We start from the raw sequence: 21192 nt of genomic DNA, 5'->3' as shown, positions 1-21192 counted from the left end.
TAAGTCCTGTTTCCTAAAGTGATAAATTGATTCTCCGTCTCTCCTGATTAGGCAGCAGATGGATTTTTGTTTGTCGTAGGATGTGACCGAGGGAAGATCCTCTTTGTGTCAGAGTCTGTCTTCAAGATCCTCAACTACAGCCAGGTACTGCTCCTGCTGCTGGTGCTGGGCGGCCTCGCAGCAGCCAAAAAGGTCACCCCACTTCTCAGAATAATTGGGGTGGACAAGTGACATGAGAAGTGCTCATATATTCCCCCACCCCATCCTTCTTCCAGAAGATTCTTTACACAGAAATGAATATAAACTTAGAAAACTTCCTTTAATGTGCTTCCCCCACTGGGAAGTTCGACCTTATCAGCATCGTAGCTTTCTCACTGCTGCAAGATAAGTAGCCCACAGTGTAGGGGTGGGGGGGCAAGGGGCTGTCTGACAAGGAAGACAGGTAGGCAGACAACACAATACCAGGGAATAAGAAAAATGGGAATCCACCCATACTGTGTTAACAGTGATACGTCACTTACTAGCTCTATTGAACCTCAGCGTCCTCTAAAAAATGATTGTAATAATCCATACAATCTATGACCGTTTGTAGGATCATATAAGATAACCATTTATAAATGCTTCTAGAACAGAGCTTTTCACCTATTTTGTCCCTAGAGTTTTTACTCGTTTTTTTCATTCATTCACTCATTCACATGCTGGTATTTGCATGGAAACTTAGTAAAGCAGAAGAATTGCAGAATCAAAATAACATTTATATAAATTAGAATTAATGTAAATTTAGTGTTTCCAAGGTGTTTTGCTCTTTTTAGTCTTAGAGCAAAGCTATGGAAGAAGTTATTTTTATCTCTGCTAACAATTAGGCTAGTGAGGCAAATAGTATGACACAACTTGTTTAAGAACAGAGGTTTAATGGAGCTAAGAGTCAGAGCCCACGCCCTGCCTTCCTCCCTCTGAGGTCTTAGAAGGGAATCTGTGGGCCTCAGAAATAAATGAAAAGGAATACATACTGAAAGACTTTTGCCTTAGAGGCGCATGAGCTATTTATGTATGTGGTTGAGCCCTTTTGCCTTCGTGTCTTATCAAAACCACACTCCCAGTGCTTCATTCATTGTGTCTATATCTAGGCAAAGTGACTGGACGTGTGTACATGTTAACACATGAAATACTTGAAATTCTCGTACTTAAAAATGCAGAGTAAAGGCCAAGCCCTTGTTGGTTAATGTATGTTCCACGTGCCGTTGACTTGTCCTTTTTGATGATACATTCCCACAGAATGATCTGATTGGTCAGAGTTTATTTGACTACCTGCATCCTAAAGATATCGCCAAAGTCAAGGAGCAGCTCTCCTCCTCTGACACTGCACCCCGGGAGCGGCTCATAGATGCAAAAAGTGAGTTTGGGATCCGCCGCTGCTTCCTCAGCTGCCTGCCCAGACGGCTGAGCGCCGGGCTGAGCAGTGTGTGCGGACCTCAGCCTCTGGGTTCCTACCTCTCTGCCCTTTATCTGGGTCCCAGGTGCTGTCTTTGGCTCAGTGGGATTGTTTATGTTACTTTGTGTCTCTCTTGTTTTACATAAAGAAGAAAAAAATTCAATGTCTAAACTCGTGAGAGGAAAAACAGCTACTTTCATTTGATTCTTTCTGATTTTTAGTCATTTTTTTTTTCAGAATCTAGAAATTCCAAGTTGTTATGTTCCTGCGTTAAAAGGGTTCACATCAGTTTGATTTGTTCCCCCTGAAAAAATCACCTCTATTTATCTGAGTTGCACTCATGCAGCCTCATAAGATGAAAGTAAGAAAACTTCAAGTGTAAATATGACGCTTCTTTGACCAAAGTGGTTCTTCATTAGATGCCCTGCCCCGCCCTTCCGCCCGCCTCCCTGCTTCCTTCTTGCAGCAGTGGAGCCACCACTCACGTTCTCCCCCAGCTTCCTGCTCCTGCACCCACTCCCTGCCTCCTGTGTGAGGCCACAGAAGCTCTCTTCTCCTTCAGCCCCGTGGGGGTGCTGTGCACTCCAGCAGTTAAGAGCACTGGACTCTGAGTCAAATGCAGGGCTCGCATCTTGGCTCCACCATTTACTAGCTGTGTGACCTTGAGCAAGTTACTTAACCTCTCTGTGCCTCCGCTTCCTTATCTGCAAAATGTTACCTATTTCATCAAGTTGTGAGGATTTAATATGCTAATAACGGAGTACATAGTTTCCAGCACAGAGTAAGCACAACGTGGTATATTCACCTTGGCCCAGTGCCATCGTAGCCTAACCAGTTTCTTGCTTCCAAGCTCTCCATTGTAATCTCTGGAAGGAAATAACCACCAGAGGAATCTCCTTTAAATCATCCTTTTCACTAAGGCACTCCTCTTCTTCCTGTAAGTACAATGCAGTCCCTGGTACCTGTTGCCCTTTATAGTATGGTCCTGCAATTTTTTTAGTGACCTCAGAAGAGAAAGATGAATGCTGTTCGGTCCTTGCCTCTAAAGCTCTTACCATGTAGTCAGGGAGACAAGGAGACAGCGCCATTCATAATAGGTGCAGCCATAGATGTAGTACCAGGCATAGAGAACGATGATTAATTCTCACGTGGGCGTGGGTACAGGCATCACGGAGCAGGTGACAGCTCCAGGTGGGTTTGAAAAGATGAATTAATGTTTGCCAAATGATGAAGGGAGGAAAGGAGCAGAGGAAATGATTTGTGGACTGGTGCAGACGTGGGGTGCTGTGGGCTGCCGGTGCTGCTGGAACAGAACATGCAGGGGAGGGAGAGGGCTGGACCACGAAGACCTTTTCATCTGTGGGGACACAGTGGAGGGCTGTGAACCAGGCGGGGCGGGCTCGGATTGGCATTCGGGGAGGATCACTGAGGCAGCAGTGCGGGAGGTAGGTGAGAACAGGGAGACCCAGGAGGAGCCCCCGGCAGTAGCCATTCCTGTGATGGCTGCTCCCGCGGTGGGCAGTGGGTGCTTGTTCCCTCCAGACGTGATCTGCAGCCCCGGCTTCTGCACCGGCAAGTAGCCCATGTTTCTATCAGGATCACTCACAGTCATGCTTTTTCTCCAGAGACTCTAATTCAGTTGGTCCGGAACCATAATTCAGACCACAGATGTGAGCCAGTTTATATGTGAAATTTATATGATTTAAAATTTTCTGGTAGCTACGTTTAAAAAAGTGAAAATAAATGCGGAATTATCTTTAATACTGTATTTTATTTAACACTAAATCTAAAATGAGGTCTTTTACATTTTTTTTTGGTACTAAGTCTTTGAAATCCTATTTTTATTCACACGTACAGCACACCTCCAATTTCAGCTTCTCAATAGCTGCGTTGTAGCCAGTGGCTACCACACTGGGAAGCACAGGTCTAGAATGGGGTCCCAGAACCTGCAGGTTGATGAAGCATCCAGCAGTTCTGGCATCCAGCCAGGGTTGAGAACCTAAGGCAGTCCTGCTGCCTCCTTTCCATTCCAGTATCCAGGTCTTGCCCATCCTCCAAGTCCCAGCCCACCTGCTTCTGCCTCTGGGAAACACCGATTGTTTCTGCCATTTACTTGGCACTGATCACTCATACGTCACGTTGTGCTCTCGTTAGTCTTTTCCCGGTGAACTTCCATCTCCCCTTCTCAGCCGTCCACTCCTGCTGGACAGGAACCCTGTGTGTATTTCTTTATTCCCTGGAGCACCTAGTCCATTCATCAGTCGCTGCGTTCTTTGTGACCTGTAAGCATTCCGGGTTGACAGTGCCCCTGTCCATACAGCATCTGTTAAGGCCTAGACTGAGGAGAGGGGTTATTGTCACGTCATTGTTACAGAACAGCGAGGCAGGAAAGAAAAGACTTTCTTCAAGGGCACACTCCCCCTCCTGACAGACAACACTACCCTCAGTTTATCACATTTTGTGTATTGATTTGCAGCTGGACTTCCAGTTAAAACAGATATAACCCCTGGGCCATCTCGATTATGTTCTGGAGCACGGCGTTCTTTCTTCTGTAGGATGAAGTGTAACAGGCCTTCCGTAAAGGTTGAAGACAAGGATTTCCCCTCCACCTGCTCAAAGAAAAAAGGTAACCACTTAACAGTTCTTTAAATCCTATCACAGGTGGAGCGCTCAGCAGGGGGTGGGCTCAGAGCAGCGGGTCCCAGGATTGCAGCCAGGACCTCACTAGCCCCCCTTCAATGGGGGCAGTTGGGGAGCAGGGGGGGGAGCTGGAAGGCCCTGATGGTGTCACGATGACACAGGTTTGTGGGAAGGCTCCCTCTGTTTAAGTCCTGTTTTGGTTTTCCTGTGGTTGGGAAAGAATACTCTCTAAGTCACAGCCCCCTCCCTCCCCAGCACCCACGAGCCTACCAGAATTATTCTAAGTTCACCAGTGCCTGCAGGTGGCTAAGGGCAGTGGACACTTCTCATTTTTCTTCCATTGTGAAGTGTTTTTCTTCCTGTCCTCTTCCACTCCGGGCTTTCTTCTGGGTTCCTTTTGTTGCTTCCTCCTCTTCTGTCCCCAGCCTTCTTCTCTTAAGAGTAGGTATATACTCATCCATAGGTAATGTCATCCGCCCCCTTAGCTTTCAATGACATTTATATGCCACTAACTTCCAAGTTCATATGTCTAGCCTGCACTTCTCTTTTGAACTCCAGATTTGTAAATTAACTGCTTATTTAATCTACCTGCTTGGACATCTCAAGGGCATCTCAAACGTGATATATGTAGAAGTAACCACCTGAGCTTCCCCTCGAAGGTAAATGGCACTACTGTCCATCTAGCTGTGTGTGCTAGAAGCCTGGGGGGCACCCTCACCCCCTTTCCCTCCCTCCTGATCTAGTCAGTTATAATGTCTTGCTGCCATGAATTGCCCCTGCAGAAGTTATCTGAAGTATGTTTATCCACCTCCATGTTTACTGTTACTATCGCTAGATGGAGGCTACCCTGGATCTCACAGGCCTGGTGAAGCAGGCTTCTCAGGCTTTCCAGCCCCTCACGTGGCCAGAGTGACCTTCCTAAAAACAGATCTTGGGACTTCTCTGGCTGTCCAGTGGTTAAGACGCCACGCTTCCATTGCAGGGGGTGCAGGTTCGATCCCTAGTTGGGGAACTCCCGCATGCCACGTGGCGTGGCCAAAAAATAGAAGAAGAAAAAAAGCAAATCTTCGTATCAGCCCCCTGTTTTAAACCCATCAGTGGTTCCCGCTGCTCTTGAAGAAAAGTTTAAAATCCTTCATGTGACTTTGCAAACCCCCGCCCCTGACACTACTCCATACGTTTGAGACTTGCTGACCTCCTTTTGATGCCTCCAAACCCTTTCTACCCAGTCTCCGTATGCTCTGTCACCTCTGACGGGAATGCCCCTCTCTCGCCACCAGCTCCCCTCCCTGACTCACTCGAGCTCGTCCTTTAGAGTGGACCTCAGTGTCTGTCACTCCCTCCCTCCCTCAGGCTGCCTTATGTCTGCTTGTAGCACCCTGTAGGGTTTCTTTCTGACACTTGCTTACAGTTGCAGTTATGTAGTTATTTGTTTAAAATCTCTCTCCCCCATTAGACTGTGATTTCCACAAAGGCAGGTCTGATTTGTTTTCCACTGTTTCCCAGTAACTAGCACAGACCTGATGCTTGGTAAACTATTCCATAAGGATGTGTTACTGTTGGAATCCCCAGGTGCTCCACACTTAATGTGTCCCAAATTGAAATCTTTTCTCCCCCTCCTCTAAAACTTACTCTGTATTCTCTGCCCTGAGTCAATAAATTGTATAATACCAGCTAACCACCCAATCTGAAAAAGTTGGAGTCATCTTTATTTTCTTTTTTCATACCAAATATTTTGATACTCATACCAAATCCCAGCAGTTCAAGCTCAGAAATTTCTCCTGTGTCCTGCCCTGCCTCATCTTCACGGCACTGCCATGGTACAGTCCTCAGCACCTCGTGCATGTCTTCCAGTTCACCCAACACTCTGCTCCTAGAACATCCAGATCACGATGTGATTTTGCTGTTTCCCCACTTAAACACCTTCGGAAGCTCTCCATTTCCTACCTGAAAAAGGTTAACACATTTGTGAGCAAATAATCCAAGGCTCCGACGATATGCTCCCAACCTGCCCTTCCAACTCTACCCCCAACGCCTCCCTTTTCCCTTCAGCCACACGGAGCTCTTTGCTGTTTCCTGTACGGGATACCTCTCTGTGCCTTTGTATGTTCTCAAACCTTTACAGATTCTGGTCCCTTACCCAGTGCTCATCCTTCTTGATCCACCTCCTTCATAGTTCTTCGGGGCGGCCTTCTTCTCCCCAGGGAGATTTAGCTACTGCTTCCTTGGTGCATGTGATGCCCTTTTGCTGTAACCAGCTCTACAAGGCGTATATGACACTGGATGATACCTGTTTTTTCTGTCTTCTCTCTCACTAGATGCTAACTTCTGGACAGTAAGGCTTTGGTTTTTATATTTTGATTCCCTACCTACATCCCCCGACTAGGCTGCCTGTGCCCCCAGGCCCCAAAGCCACACTGACATTGACCGTGGACTTTGCTTTCTAGCAGATCGAAAAAGCTTCTGCACGATCCACAGCACAGGCTATCTGAAAAGTTGGCCGCCCACAAAGATGGGGCTGGACGAAGACAGCGAACCAGACAACGAGGGGTGCAATCTCAGCTGCCTTGTCGCCATCGGACGACTGCACTCTCACATGGTTCCACAACCGGCGAACGGGGAAATCAGGGTGAAATCTATGGAATATGTCTCTCGGCATGCAATAGATGGGAAGTTTGTTTTCGTAGACCAGAGGTAAGAGTCTGTGCGTTACGCTTGAACAATGATGGTAGAGGGTTTTCAACCCTGCGTAAAGCAGAGAAGACTGGGCCATCGGCTGTCTTTCTTAGGGATAGAGAGAAGGAAATGATGGGTATATGTGATGAAAAATGAGACCCAGTGGGTTATCATCATAAGTACAGAGATTTTTCTCCATGTCATTCTTTGGCATGTAGAGACAGTGAAGTGGGGTGGTTTGATGTCCATGGCTGAAAGAGAAATAGTAGGCATAGCATGCTATCTGAATCCATGGAAGGTTCCAGGACCATTAATTGCTGTGATTGAAATTCTGGCATGTGGGACTCGGAAAAGATTGTCTGGTCCTGAGCTGTCAGTACAGTCGGTCATCTGCTGTAGTAACCCCAAATTTAATCAATTTAAAGTAAGTTAAAAATTCAATTCCTCAGGTTCACTAGCTACATTTCAAGTACTTAGCAGACACATGTGTCTAATGGTATCCATGCAGAACATTTCTTTTTTTTTAATTAATTTTCATTGGAGTATAGTTGACTTACAATGTTGTGTTAGTTTCTGCTGTACAGCAAAGTGAGTCAGTTGTACATATACATATATCCACTCTTTTTTAGATTCTATTCCCACATAGGTAGAACATTTCTGTCTTCTCAGAAAGTTCTTCTGGACAACACTGATCTAGTCCAGTCTCATTTTTTATGGTGGTTGAACTGAGGCTCAGCCTGAAGCCTGGCCTTCTCCAGAATTCACAACCCATCGGCAGTAGAGCTGGGCTAAGAACCCAGATGTCCCCAAATTTCCACTGTTCTCTGCTGCCTCCTTAAGAGTATTCACAGGGTAGTAATTTTTCTGGCTATTAGATATAGTCACTAAATACTGGAAAAGGAGGCGGCCACCTCTCAAGGTCCTTGTGGGCCCCGCTGCTGGAGCTTCTGGTGTTTGGTCGTCCTGGTAAAAAGCAGCCGGTAAATTGGAGAAGCTTTGCCCTGGAGTTTAGAGTTCTACCACATTTTAATCTAATACAGTTACTACTTTTAAACCTCCTAAAATTTGATATCTTGTGCTAACAGCCCCTTTGAAAGGATTCTTTGCTTTCTTTCCCTCTGTTTTTATAGCCCTGATTAAAGTCAGTTTTCATGAGAAAAAAGCAAAACCCATGTAGTAAGCCCTCTGAACCCACCGGCTTTGACCTTGTTTTCACTGGCTGTAGCGGGATTCAGCCGGTGCAGAGATGCTGTTAATCGTCTGAATGGCTTTTTCTTTTTTTTTAAAAAAATTCCCTTTTAGGGCAACAGCTATTTTGGCATATTTACCACAAGAACTTCTAGGCACCTCATGTTATGAATATTTTCACCAAGATGACATAGGACATCTCGCAGAATGTCATAGGCAAGGTAAGCTGGGTTGTACAACAGGTCTTAAGTTTAAAGTGCCCCCCCTGCTTCTAGACTAGTCCACGTAACCTCACCGAGAAATCTGCCTCTGTGACGTGGGAGTCAACCAGCCCAGGAGTCTTCAGGCCAAGACATCTTTGAGGAGAGGAGGCTACTGCTTCGCCCAGCCCCATCTAGCCCCTTACGGATAACCCCCTACCCCACTGCCTAGCAGATTTCTATACTTGGGCCAGGGCAATTTCCGGAAGGCATCTCTTGTTCAGAGGATTTATCTGGACCCTATAAAGGTTTCGTATGGCCCAAACGGATCTAATTCTTTTCCGCAAAACCCTGCATCGCCTCCTACATTTCCCTCTTGATTAATGGCATGGCCTGATATGTAGCCTCCTGAGATGGAAACCAACATCGACTCCCTCCTTTACTTTTTCCTCCATCAGAACTGTTCACTCACCTCAGACATGCATTTCCAAAGAGGCCCCTTTCTGCCACCTCCACTGCCAAGACCCTGGTTCAGCCCTTGTACCCACCTGATAATTGTGATGGACTCCTAACAGGCCTCCCCACTCGCTTCTGTCCGCAGTCCATCTTCCGTCACTATCCCATTTATGCTCTGATAGATCGAGCCTGGTAATGCCACATCCATGCTTAAAACCTCCTGCCTTTAGACTCAAGCCCAATCACCCTTGACAGGCATTCAAAAGACCCTCCACCTTCTGGCCCTGACCCACCTCCCCAGCTTTACCCCTGCCCCCATCTCCGCCTGCAGAGGCCTGTGCTCCAGCCACACTGACCATCTCTCCATTCCCTGCCCTACCAGGCCCTGCCACTCCTCGGGCAGTGCTGGGTTCTTCCCTTTCTCCCCTTGGCAGACTTGTATTCATCCCTCAAGACTGATCTCCTCTGCCTCTCCTGAGGGCAGGAGTCACATCCTGTCTCCTCTTTTACCTCCAGTGCCTGGCACATGAAAGATGTTCATTACATGTTTGTTACATGAAAGAATGAGGTTTCCGTAGGTGAGTGACCTCTCTGAATCCAAATGTCCTAAAAATGCTGTACTGCCTTCAGGCTCTGTGATGGGGAAATAACATGGGCCCTTTGGACAGTGCCTTCTCGTTGTGTGGTGTTTACTTCATGGCTGATTCCAGTTAGATGTCTAGAATGCAGTCAGTTATTCCCAGAGCCTTCATTTCATACACTCTGAAGAACAGTGGCAGGTTCACAACCGAATTGGAAGGCTCAGATTCAGACCCTCAGGAACAGCCTGTTCTCTGAAGTGCCAGCTCCCGTGGCTTATTAAAGAGGGACGGCCTTGGAGCCTGAGCGCACTTAGGATTTGGTTAGTTTAGTGCATTTGTCTGAGGAAACAATGATGTTCGTGGTCTCTTTGTATTTTCAGTTTTACAGACAAGAGAAAAGATTACAACTAATTGCTATAAGTTTAAAATCAAAGATGGTTCTTTCATCACGCTGCGGAGCCGGTGGTTCAGTTTCATGAACCCTTGGACCAAGGAAGTAGAGTACATCGTCTCCACCAACACCGTTGTTCTGTAAGTGTTTTTCGTATATCAGAAGCTCCCTTGCTTCACAGGGAAATGCCTCGGGCCCCTTACCTGGGAAAGGGGGTACAGGTGACAGCCAGTATTGCATCCTTTACTGCCGTCTTGCTGATATCCTGTGAAGCCTCGGGACTAGCGGAAGCCAAAAGGTGGTTAACGAGGGATGAGCTTCAGTACTCATACCTCTGAGGCCCCGGCTGGTGGAACTGCTGCTGGAGACAGCAGCGTTTGCTACCCGGTAAAGCCTTTGCGTTCCGCAGGCCTGGCATCCACTGGTATCACTATGGAGGGAAGGCTTGGTAATCCTTGAGGGGCTCACCAGCCCATACTGGCTTTGGCTGAGGAGGGGCGAGGATCTGCGCCCCCAGGCTGGCGGCCTGAGCCCCTGGAATGCCCCCTCAAAGGCTGCCACCTGCTGGGTGAGCAGGGAAGGGAAGGCCCTCCTCTTTGGCCTGGTCCCCACATCTCCTTCCCCATGAGGTCCAAACCCCCCACCTGTAGGCGGAGCCGATCAAGGGGCTGGGGCCGGCAGTGGGCTGCTTCAGTCGCCACCTCCGCTGGACTGCACCCCACCTGCACCAGGGAGGCCAGAGGCCGGGGTGCTGTCCATCGTGTCCTCAGACAGTGAGGAGACCTGTGAGCCGCTCAGACACTTCATTTCGTGGCCTGTCCAGGTCCAGAGTGGACACCGCACACCTTGGCCAAGGTGAAAGGTGCACAGTTCTGAGCAGGCCTGACTCACGTTTCCTTGTTGCTGGGATGTTCACAGAGCCAACGTCCTGGAAGGCGGGGACCCAAGCTTCCCTCAGCCCACAGCATCCCCCCGCAGCATGGACAGCACGCTGCCCTCTGGAGAAGGTAACTATGTGCCACTGGGACGTCTGGGCTTTGCCCCTGAGAAGCTGCTTGTGGCCCCCATCCCTGAGCCCCCGGTATTTGGGGTCCCCGGCCACCATCTTCTGTGGAACAAGGGAGGCCTCGCGGGGGTGATCACTGAGGACGCTGTCATCTTACTTTCTCTGTTGAGCCTGGAATGCCGGGAACTTGTCTGTACCTTTGCTGAGGCTGCCTGGACCCCGGAAGCCTTGACAGGGCAGCTCCTGCTGCCTGTGCTCTCCTCCCCCTGGCTTCCCAGTGGCTGCGATGTGAAGTGCTCTCGGGGATGGCCGCCGGGATCCCGTGGTGGGAGGAGGGTGTCTGTCAGCACCGGGGTGTGCTGTACCCGGCGGGGCCCTCCCCTGGCTCGGCCTTGGCCGCTGCTCTCCACACCTGACTCCTGCTTCCTCAGGCCTCTTCTTGCATGGCTTCAGCCCCTGCCTCTGCATCGATGAATCCTACATCCAGTTTCATTCCTGAGCTCCAGATCTGCCTTTCCAGCAGCCTCCTGGGCGAAGCCACCTGGAGTCCCTCAGGCACCTATAACTCAGCACATCCAAATCCGTTCTCTGCACACACCCTCACCCACAGTCTGGTCGGTTAAGCCAGAAACCGTGACTCCTACCTCTCCCATTATATCAAAACACACACTCCTGTCCCTTCTCTTTAAACCTCTCCAACCCCACTGTTGCTACCTCACCCTCCCCATCTGTTGCTTGGCTTCCTGCAGATAAGTGCCCAACTCTAGTCGCCCTGCCCTCCTCTGCGCCCGCGTCCTCCACTGCGGTTCATTCTCCACACGGTGAACTTGTGTTTTTCTGTGTCAGGCACTTCGGTGCTCCTTGTCCCCTGTGGATACTGTTCAAATCTGTTAGTGTGGCATCCAAGGCCCTTCATGGTCTGACTGGTACCTGCCTCTCAGTTTCATCTGTCACTCCTCCATCCTCATTTGTAATGAGTTTCTTGGCGTAGTCTCCCAAGTTGTGTCCTGCCTCAGTGCTCTTGCATACACTGGTTGCTGTGCCTGGAATGCTTTCCCCTCCTTACCTCTCTGCCAACCTACTTTATGCTCCTCTCTCAAGACTGAGCTCAGAGTTCATTTCTTCCAGGAGGTTGCACCTGGCCCTGCATGAGTTGGGTGCTTCTTGCTGACCTATAAAACTTATCACAGTTTGTTCCAGCCACTGTTTATCTTGTGTGTCTCCCCATTAGACTGTGAGCTCCTTGAGGGCAGGGATGCCGACTTATCTCTGTGACTCTGGTGTGCAGCCCAGTGGGTTTCGGCCAGCATATGTTGAGTGCATGAGGAATCAGAAGCTTTAATATCAACATCTCTGATCCTGGAAGGAAACCTGAGCTTTTCCCTGCCGGAATGCCTTTTCCTGACAAGCTGTGGCTCTCATGTCCCTCAGGGCACAACCCTAAGCTTGAACTTCAAGTGGATCATGGGATGAAGTGGATTTAATTTAACACATAAAATAGCATTTCTCCCTCTGCTTTCTTCCCCTTTCCCACTCTCAGATTCCTCTGTTGTAGGTGGCCCAAAGAGGACCCACCCCACTGTTCCAGGGATTCCAGGGGGAACCAGGGCTGGGGCAGGAAAAATAGGTCGAATGATTGCTGAGGAAATCATGGAAATCCACAGGCAAGTAACACCTAGTTGTTCCCTTAAACCAGTGTTCTCAACCCCAGGGCACTTTGCCCCCCAAGGGAGGTTTTGCTGATGTCTGGAGACATTTTCGGTTGTCACAACTGAGTGGGAGGTTGTTGCTAAACATCCAGTGGATAGAGACCAGGGATGCTGCTTGCTAAACATTCTACAGTCACAGGACAGCCCTCCCAAGCCCTGACCCCTAAGGAAGAATTTTTCAGTCCAAAATGTCAGTTAGTGTCGAGACTGAGAAATCCTGCCTTTAAATAAGGAAGCTAAACCCAAACAGGCCAGAGCTAAATGGAACTCTGGGAGGCTCAACTTTCTTATTACTTTGTATATGACCCAAGGAGCTTCCCGGGGGTAGATGAACACTAACATTACAGGACTGCAGGAGCAGAGCTGTGAACTGCCTTGATCTGGGCCTTAACAAAACACTAGCTGCTTCCAGTCAAAAAGTTGCCTAGGGTTAGTAATAGAGACCAAGCAAATCAGCTAGTAATAGAAGCTCCCTTGGGCGGAACTCCTGTTCCATATGAAAGAGAAGAAGCTCTGAAGCAGTTTATCAGAGTTGAGTCCTAGGCCTCTGCTTAGGAGATTCATTTAACTTATTGGACTCTGTTGACTTAAGCCATAAAAGGGAGGCAATATCTATCTCCCTGAAATTGCCCTAGGATTGTGAGAGAACTCAGGAAAGTTCCTAGAACTGACATGTAGCGAGTGTTCAAAAATCGTTAATTAAGTCTTTAAGAACAGTCATTGAGAGGGAAGCAGTAATTATAAGTCCATTTGAATTTGGGCAATGGAGAGGGTGGTAACCAGGTCCTTAGGCATACAAACTTAATGGAACATAACCATAGGATCCCTGCTGCCACTGGATTGATTCTCTCAGGAGAATTGGAGGCCGGCCTTGTTTTCTAATGGGCCACAGTGGGGCTCTTATCCCAGTGGGATAACAGAACAGCACAGTTCTGTTCCAGCCCTTCAGGAATGACGGATGTGGCTGTTTGAAGCTACTTCAGGAAGGTGTGGGTGCAGTGTGCACTGATAATCTGGTGCTGATCAGTCCCGGCATACCCTGTGCTTTGCTCGAGACCATCCAAGGACAGTATAAGACAGTCCTTGAACGCAAAGGTCTTACAATCTTTGCGAAGCCTATTTTCTTTATGATAAAAGAAAAAACGGAGAGTGCATGGGCTGAAGCAAGCAAGGGAGGACGGTTTGAACTTGGCCTTAGCTGGGTTTTATGATGAATGTGGGTGTTCCTTCTAGAAGAGACAGGCACACGCTGGAATGGGCATGTGAGTGGTATTCAGGACACAAAAAGCAGGCCATCTACCTTGGCAGCCTCTTTGTAGAAAGGAACCACAGAGCTGTGATGGGAGATTGCTAAGAGTTCTAAGACATGATGTTGAACAGTTGAGACTGGACGAAAACTGGAAGACCCTGTGCATTGTAGGATGCTGAGCAGGTGTCCAAAGTGGTGTGTTAATAAGCATCATGGAAGCTGGGAACTTCCTTGGCGGTCCAATGGTGACGACTCCGCGCTTCCAGTGCAGGGGGTGTGGGTTCGATCGCTGGTTGGGGAACTAAGATGCCACATGCCGCGGGGCACAGCCAAAAAAAAAAAAACCCCAAAAAAACAAAAACAAAAAATAAGCATCGTGGAAGTTGGACTGGAGTAGGAAGAGATGAAGGTAAGTATGCTTAACAAACCAGGAATGAGGCCGACCTTACAGTGACAGTAGTGTCCAAAAGAGAAATCAGTAATTTAAGGACTAGATATTGAAAACGAAATAAGTAACTACGAAAAGGCAATTCTAAGATAGGGAAGCTGGGGAAACAGTGGTTCCATAGATGTAGGTAGGGAAAAATGGGAGACATTCAACAATTTTTCAGTAAGCGATTAGTAGTCATCTGTGTGGGTGAAGAACACCTGGTATATAGCTGTATCCCGCCTTTCAGAAGCTTATGATCCAGGAGAGAGAGAGAGAGTTGTTTACTCACAAATTACAGAATTAGGCAGGACAGGCCAAGAGCTAAGACTGCTGGGCAGTGGAGGGGTCCCTGGGAGACCCAGAAGCTGCAATCATCCATGTAGGTGCTAAGAGCCTGGTGGTCACGCAGCTGCCATTCAAGTTTCCCTAAACTCTAGCTGCAGTGCCAGGTCATGGCTTCCTTTGCCGAGGTCCTTCAGCTTGACAAGAGTTTATGTGGATTTACAGCTCTAAGTCTTTCCCTCTGTAAACCTACTATGCTGAGAAATAAGCTAGCTGAGGAAGGCTTGGACCCAGTTTTCATCACCTGTTGCCTTAGAAGGTGACGATGGCGACTGCTCACATGAGGCCACTTTCTAGGTGGGGCTGAAACCACTGCAGCGCCCTCCATTTCCTGAGTAGTCGCTAGCTAAGCCGTGTGTGCAGGGTAGAGAATAAGTCATTTGCTGTGGATTCTAGTTCACTGTATCAAAGATAGAATGCCACCAACTCTGAGATCTGGATTCTGTGAGCAAATGAAAGTGGCCACCTTGAAATTCACAAACCTGAAATCCAAACCCTAATCCAAGGGCTTTGTCAGTGAGAAGCTTGCCTCCAGGATCTGTGTTCTAGATCAGGTGCCTATGGGGTATATCCAGCTTATCACCTATAAATAAAGTTTTATTGGAACACAGCTATATCCATTCACTTGCATATCATCTATGGCTGCTTTCAGGCTACAGTGGCAGAGTTCAGTAGTTGTGAGAGACCATATGGCCTACAGAGCCTAAAATAATCACTCTCTAGCCCTTTACAGAAAGTTTGCCAATCCCTATTCTAGATCTTCATCCTTCTTCTCACCCCCACCCCTCAACAAAACACACACACTCCAATGAAAAAAAGGAAAGGCAATGTAACTAACTCCTCTTTTCTCTGACAGGATAAGAGGGTCATCGCCTTCCAGCTGTGGCTCCAGCCCATTGAACATCACAAGTACACCTCCCCCTGATGCCTCTTCTCCAGGAGGCAAGAAGGTAGGGCTGATGACTCTTAGACTAAGGCCCTTCTTCATCCAGAGAGCTCTTGCCCAAGTTCTGAAATACTGGAAGTGGGAGTATATAACTGTGGTTGCTGAAACAGGTAGGGCCCTTTTTTCCTCCTTGAAGTAAATGCATCTGTGTTGGGTGAGGTACAAAGGCATACCAGTGGAGCTAGGGAGCCTTGCTGACATTGTTAGAGGATTTATCCCATGTGAGTGGGGGAAGGCAGAAAGAGATCTTTCTAAGGATTGGGGAGCTATCGGTCCATTGTATGGAGGGAGGAATTCAAGAGCTCCCGTGAGGGAAGGGTTAGTGAGTACCTAAAACTATCTAGTTCTCTGCCGGGAGTTTTCAAGGGAGAAAATATTGTTAGTGTCTAGTGCAGGTCCTGGAAACAGTGATACCACCAGCAGTCCTTCGGAAGGCAAGTCATGCCTTTGCAGTTGCAGAATACTTAGGTATCTGCCTGGGTTTCCTACGATGGGACAGCATTGAGTACAAGTAGTTTATCGGTCGCCAGCCCTCATGAAGAACTGGCCAGAAGACTATATTATAGTCTTAGGAACCAATAATCTGTTTTCATCTTTAGTGCTGATGAGAGAATTTACAAGCCTAGGCCAATGTTAATTGTAAATCATAAATCTATAGTGTCTGATGTTAACATAGGTTAGGATGCTGCAAAGGCCAGCATCTTGAGACATAGTCTTCCTTCCCCTATCTCCCAAGACATGTACACAGAGAAAGAATATGAGTAATTTACATAGGGCACAAACTGTATCAAAAGCAGGACATGGGTTTCCAAAACTGGGCTCCTCAGAGACTCAGGTTACCAGGAGCTGTGGTGCTGCCAGGTAGGATTGGGGCGAGGGGCAGGTGATGAGGAAGACAAGGTAGGAAGACTCCTGCTTCTTCTAGGAAAGCTCTACTTCTGACACATGACTCTTCTGTAAAAGTGTTTATTTGAAAAAAGGTTTTGCTTCCCCCAAAAAGGTTTGAAAGCCAGTAAATTAATGGGTCTGGGTTTGAAGCCTAGCCTTGCCATGTGCTGGCTATGTGGCCCTATACAATTTTTTAAGCCTTAGATTTCTCTATAATGCGGCTGACATAGGTTAGGGCAGCCAGCATCTTTGCACATGAAGTCCTGTTATGAAAGTATATATGTGAAAGTGCCTGGCCTTCGGTCATGACTCAGAAGATAGTACTGACAGATGAAGTCTGTCAGCTCCCCCTGTAACTGCTCACAGGCTGAGCTCTTAGCTCTGTTCTGTTTACACCACTAGGTCCTTTCTCCATACTGGATCTACCATCTCCCTAGCACGGTATCCTCTTCTTTGTGTCTCAATTCAACTTTTAGGCACTTGATTTCCTGGTACCAAGAATCCCACTATATTTTGGAAGGTCATCACTCCAGTTCAGCGCTTAAATATTACTCAGGGAACTTCCATATATAATCTCTCATCTATCCTCACAACCTCATAGGTGACAAAATCCAGGCTACCAAATGTTACATGACTAGCCCAGAATTTAGTAAGTATTGCCCCAAACTAAATTCAAGTCTCTTGACTTCTGATTCTTTTCACACCAACAAATGCCAGAGATCTAAAAGTATACTCTGCATCACAAAGCCCCAAGTATTTTTGAGGCATTTTTGGAAAATGTTTTCTTTGGGCTTATAAAAGTGGGTCTGAGAAGAAATTCTGAATGTATTCTGAGTCATCAGCAGCAGGACCTTATAAGAAAGGCATCTAAACAAGATGGAGTTGAAAACGACAGCATTAAATAGTGTACCAAAGCCACAAAAGTAAAGGTGGCCGCAGGCTTCCCACCCTTCCCAGTCACTTTCAAAATTGGCAGGTCCAAAAATGAGCCATTTAGCCTGCCAGTTTTAATTAGGGTCAAGCTAAATATAATAAAAAGAGGAGGCTTAGTGAGCCTCATAGGTTCCAGGAGACTCTGGACATCCAGAAGTACCAAGGCAGGGTGAGATGATAAAGCAGCAGTTCCCTAAATGTCATCTGTGGTCTTTTGGTGGGGTTAGGGAGAGGGCATCTTTTCAGGGGTCTGCATGGTCAAATGTATTTTCATAATAATGCTAAACAGTTTTTTCTCACTGTGTTGATACGTGAACTGATAGTGAAAAAGCAACGTTGGGTAAGACTGCTGGTGCTTTTACAAAAATCAAGCCTGTGGCACCAGAATGTACTGACAGTGTATTTCACCACCGTATACTCACAATAAAATAATAAATTTAAAAGCCAGCTTCATTTAAGAATGTCCTTAATAAAGCAGTAGAATAGTTTCATAAAATCCTTGAGTATATCTTTTTAAAACTGTTACAAAATGGGAAGTGTGCATAAAGCACTTGTGCTGCACACGAAGTATGATGGTTGTCTCAAGGAAAAGCACTTGTGCGACTGTGTGTTATAAACCGAACCCAATCACCTTTTTCATAGGAAACCATTTTTACTGTCGCAAACTATGTTCAGACTTGGGTATTTAGTGTACATTTTCTTGAAAATGAATGAACCTGCGACTTCAAAGAAAACAACTGACAGTGATAAAATTTTAGCTTTCAGGCAAAAATAAGAATTTTGGGGAAAACTTGTGTCTGCTACTTTGAGCTTGACTGCTTCCCAAAACTTAAGATATTTCTGATGTAGGTAATATTAACAGTGGTGATGTTTTGATGTTGTACAATGAAGTATGTCCACATTTGGAAGATCCACGTAACTCAGTGAACCAGTATTTTCCAAATGACTGATGTGAGATATTTCAAAATCATGCAAAGGTAAAAAAGATCCATCCTAATTGCCAAGATACACCAATGGATTTCAACATAAGAGTATCAAAAGTTCATTGATATGGTTTCAAACTCCACATTGCAAATAATCTTTAAGAAACTTCCACTTGCTGAGTTTTGATGTAATATCAAAGAATACCACGATTATTTGAAAAGGCTATTAAAATATACCTCCCTTTTCTAACTGCCTATCTAAGAGGCCAGAGTTCCTTCAGATATGTATTTCAAACAACAAACAGACTGAATGGAGAAGCAAATGCGAATCCAGTTAAATTCTGTTAAGCCAGACATTCGATTTGCAAAAAATGTAAAATGACACTTCTAACTTTTCGTTATTTTTGAAAATAGTTCTTTTTCATTAAAATGCTATTCATGTTAATGTATAATAGTTTTATTATATTTTTAATGTATTAGCTTTAACTTCACATATAGTAAGTATTGATAAATATAGCCTGTATAAACAAAAGTTCTTTGGAGTCCTCAATAATTTTTAGAGTGTAAAGTCTTTTTGAGAGTCTCTTCAAAAAGTTGAATTGCGGAGATAAGGTTGTAATGCCATCTACTGGCAAGGCCTGAAATCACTGCCTCTCCTGAAATCCCAGCTTCTACCAAACTGTTTCCGCACCTACATCCAAATGCTTCTCAAAGGTGCTTTTCTATGAGACTCAGTCATGGGGGGTGGGGAGTTGGGGGAGACAGTTCTGCTACTGAGGGGTGGTAATATTCTCAGTAGCCTCTCTTAAGAACTTAAACCAGTGGTTACTAATGTTGGCATCTGTGGTGTAACTATAGTGATGATTTATTCTAGTGTTTTGTTGTTCATTTGCGACTCCTCAGAGCTGTGTCTCTTCACAGTGTAACAGCCCTTTCTTCTTCAGCAACATCTGTTGCTGTAAGAAGTTTTCCTCCCTTACGGGGGACCTGCCCATCTGGGCTCCCTGAGGTTTAGTCCTTGGCCTTAAACATGTGAACGCTCTAGGGATTTTGTTCAGCCTTTAAATTGCCTGTGTGGGCTGAATCCAATAAAGAGAAGAATAGTTTGGAGGAGAGGTTTTTTCCTTACTGTGACCATTCCTAAGAGTCTCTGCTGTGAAATCATCCGATAAGAAACTGAAGCCATTTGAAGCTTTTTCTCCCCACCTTCCTCTTTTCAACATGCTTCATTTTCTTGGTGACACTGCATAAAATACTGATTGAAACTGCTGACGACGTGAAAACTTTACTTTTGTTTGTAGATTTTAAATGGAGGGACTCCAGACATTCCTTCCAGCGGCCTACTACCAGGGCAGGCTCAGGAGAACCCAGGTTATCCATATTCTGATAGCTCTTCTATTCTTGGTAAGTAGCATTATTATTCATTTCCAATGCAAAGAGCTTGCAAAAAATCATGTGGCATGAAGTCAGTTTTAAGAACTGAACTGGAAAAACAAACCAGTTCTAGGTAAACTTGATAAAAACAAAGTAAAGGTTTAAAATTTGTTTAAATCTTTACTTCAAAGTTTAGTTTAATGGTTGGGTTCTCGCTGGGGTCCAGGTCTGTCCCTCGAACTCAAGAGGCTACAGCGCCCTGGACACGGGCTTTCTCCCAATGTGTGGAACATAATCTCTTTGGAGGGAGAGACATGCAGGTTCAGATAAAGCCTAAAAGGGTCATCAGTAAGCATTTCAGAGGGTATTAAAAGTCATTAAGCCAATGAAGAGTTTGCTTCTCCCACCCCACCCATCTTTTTCTCTACTTAGCTTTCTAGATCTTTTTTCCCCTAATCTCTATCTTCCTATTTTGTTCCTTCTGTAATAATTCTCTCCTTATAACTGGTTATATCAGAATATTAAAATGAGGTCAACTCATACTTGATACTCTTCATTGAATTTTAAGTACTTTCTTCTTAAAAAGTTGGGTCTTCCCTCTGAAAAACACCAACGTTAAAAAGAAATATGGCAACCCCCCCCCCCCCCCCAAAAAGCAGCCTCTCTCATCCTTCTCACCCTACTGTTAGGTATAACGTTCTTATTAAAAGTGTGCTTAGGAACCGCTTACTAAAGTTAAACATGCTTTGGTATTATCACTGACCAGTCTTCATCTCTTTGCACAGGTGAGAACCCTCACATAGGCATAGATATGATAGACAATGATCAAGGCTCAAGCAGTCCCAGTAATGATGAAGCAGCAATGGCTGTCATAATGAGCCTCTTGGAAGCAGATGCTGGGCTCGGTGGTCCTGTTGACTTTAGCGACTTGCCATGGCCGCTGTAAACACTACATGTCGCTTTGGCGACAGCTACAGTATCAAAGTGCATTACTGATGGAGTTATACAGTCTGTGAAGCTTACCGGATAAGGAGAGAACAGCTTTTATGAACTGTCTTCATAAAAGCCATCTCAGAGCCATTGATACAAGTCAATCTTACTATGTGTAACTTCAGACAAAGTGGAACTAAGCCTGCTCCAGTGTTTCCTCATCATTGATGATTATTGGGCTAGCTGTGGATAGCTTGCATTAATTGTATATTTTGGATTCTGTTTGTGTTGAATTTTTTAATCAATCATTGTGCACAGAAGCATCATTGGTAGCTTTTATATGCAGATGGTCATTTCAGATGTATGGTGTTTTTACACTACAAAGAAGTTCCCCATGTGGATATTTCTTATACTAATTGTATCATAAAACCGTTTATTCTTCCTTGTAAGAATCCTTTACTATAAATATGGGTTAAAGTATAATGTATTAGTTAAATATTTTTAATAAATGTTTCCCTTGTTCTATAAATATTGTTCACATTTCAAATAATTAGAAAAATCCTACGGGGAAAAAAGTGCCACAGGGCTGGATCATCAATTTTCCATGGTGGGTGTTTGTTTAAGGATGAGCCACACCAAAAGCATTTACAGTGCTCTTCTGGCCTTCATGACAATTCTAGGGCATACATAATGTCCCTGTGTTACTAGTTTAGCTGTACTGTATTTTTGCTATACTGTAATTTCAGTTTCTGTGAGAGCAAAGAAAGATGTTCCTGCTTAAACACAAACTGCAAATCCTCTGAAATTTTACAAAATCAAGATTAGATAGAACAGACTGGCTTCTCTAATGTACAACTCCTCTACTACTCACAGCTGTATGGCTTCAAACAGTAAGTGA

At 45.8% G+C, this 21192-nt stretch overlaps 1 protein-coding gene across 7 annotated transcripts in view; it reads left to right on the top strand.

The window, feature by feature from the left end:
- Window positions 1-20805, top strand: part of BMAL1 (basic helix-loop-helix ARNT like 1) — a 33025-nt gene extending 12220 nt beyond the window's left edge. For 3 of the 7 annotated variants that reach the window (XM_024756985.1, XM_024756984.1, XM_024756990.1), the window contains exons 7-17: window positions 52-144; window positions 1276-1393; window positions 3909-4058; window positions 6520-6766; window positions 8051-8157; window positions 9554-9704; window positions 10483-10571; window positions 12111-12234; window positions 15157-15250; window positions 19292-19394; window positions 20150-20805. In XM_024756985.1, coding sequence (XP_024612753.1) covers window positions 52-144; window positions 1276-1393; window positions 3909-4058; window positions 6520-6766; window positions 8051-8157; window positions 9554-9704; window positions 10483-10571; window positions 12111-12234; window positions 15157-15250; window positions 19292-19394; window positions 20150-20310 — 1437 coding nt within the window. In that variant the 3' untranslated portion in view covers window positions 20311-20805. The remainder of the gene's footprint in view (window positions 1-51; window positions 145-1275; window positions 1394-3908; window positions 4059-6519; window positions 6767-8050; window positions 8158-9553; window positions 9705-10482; window positions 10572-12110; window positions 12235-15156; window positions 15251-19291; window positions 19395-20149) is intronic. The other 4 variants (XM_024756987.1, XM_024756989.1, XM_024756988.1 and 1 more) reach the window with 3 other exon arrangements.
- Window positions 20806-21192: the final 387 nt, after the last annotated feature.

Source organism: Neophocaena asiaeorientalis, unplaced genomic scaffold (genome assembly GCF_003031525.2).
Source record: "Neophocaena asiaeorientalis asiaeorientalis breed wild unplaced genomic scaffold, Neophocaena_asiaeorientalis_V1.1 scaffold504, whole genome shotgun sequence".
In the NCBI taxonomy this organism is placed as follows: domain Eukaryota; kingdom Metazoa; phylum Chordata; class Mammalia; order Artiodactyla; family Phocoenidae; genus Neophocaena; species Neophocaena asiaeorientalis.
Note: the sequence above shows the minus strand (reverse complement) of the source record. Positions and strands in the feature narration are given on the sequence as shown.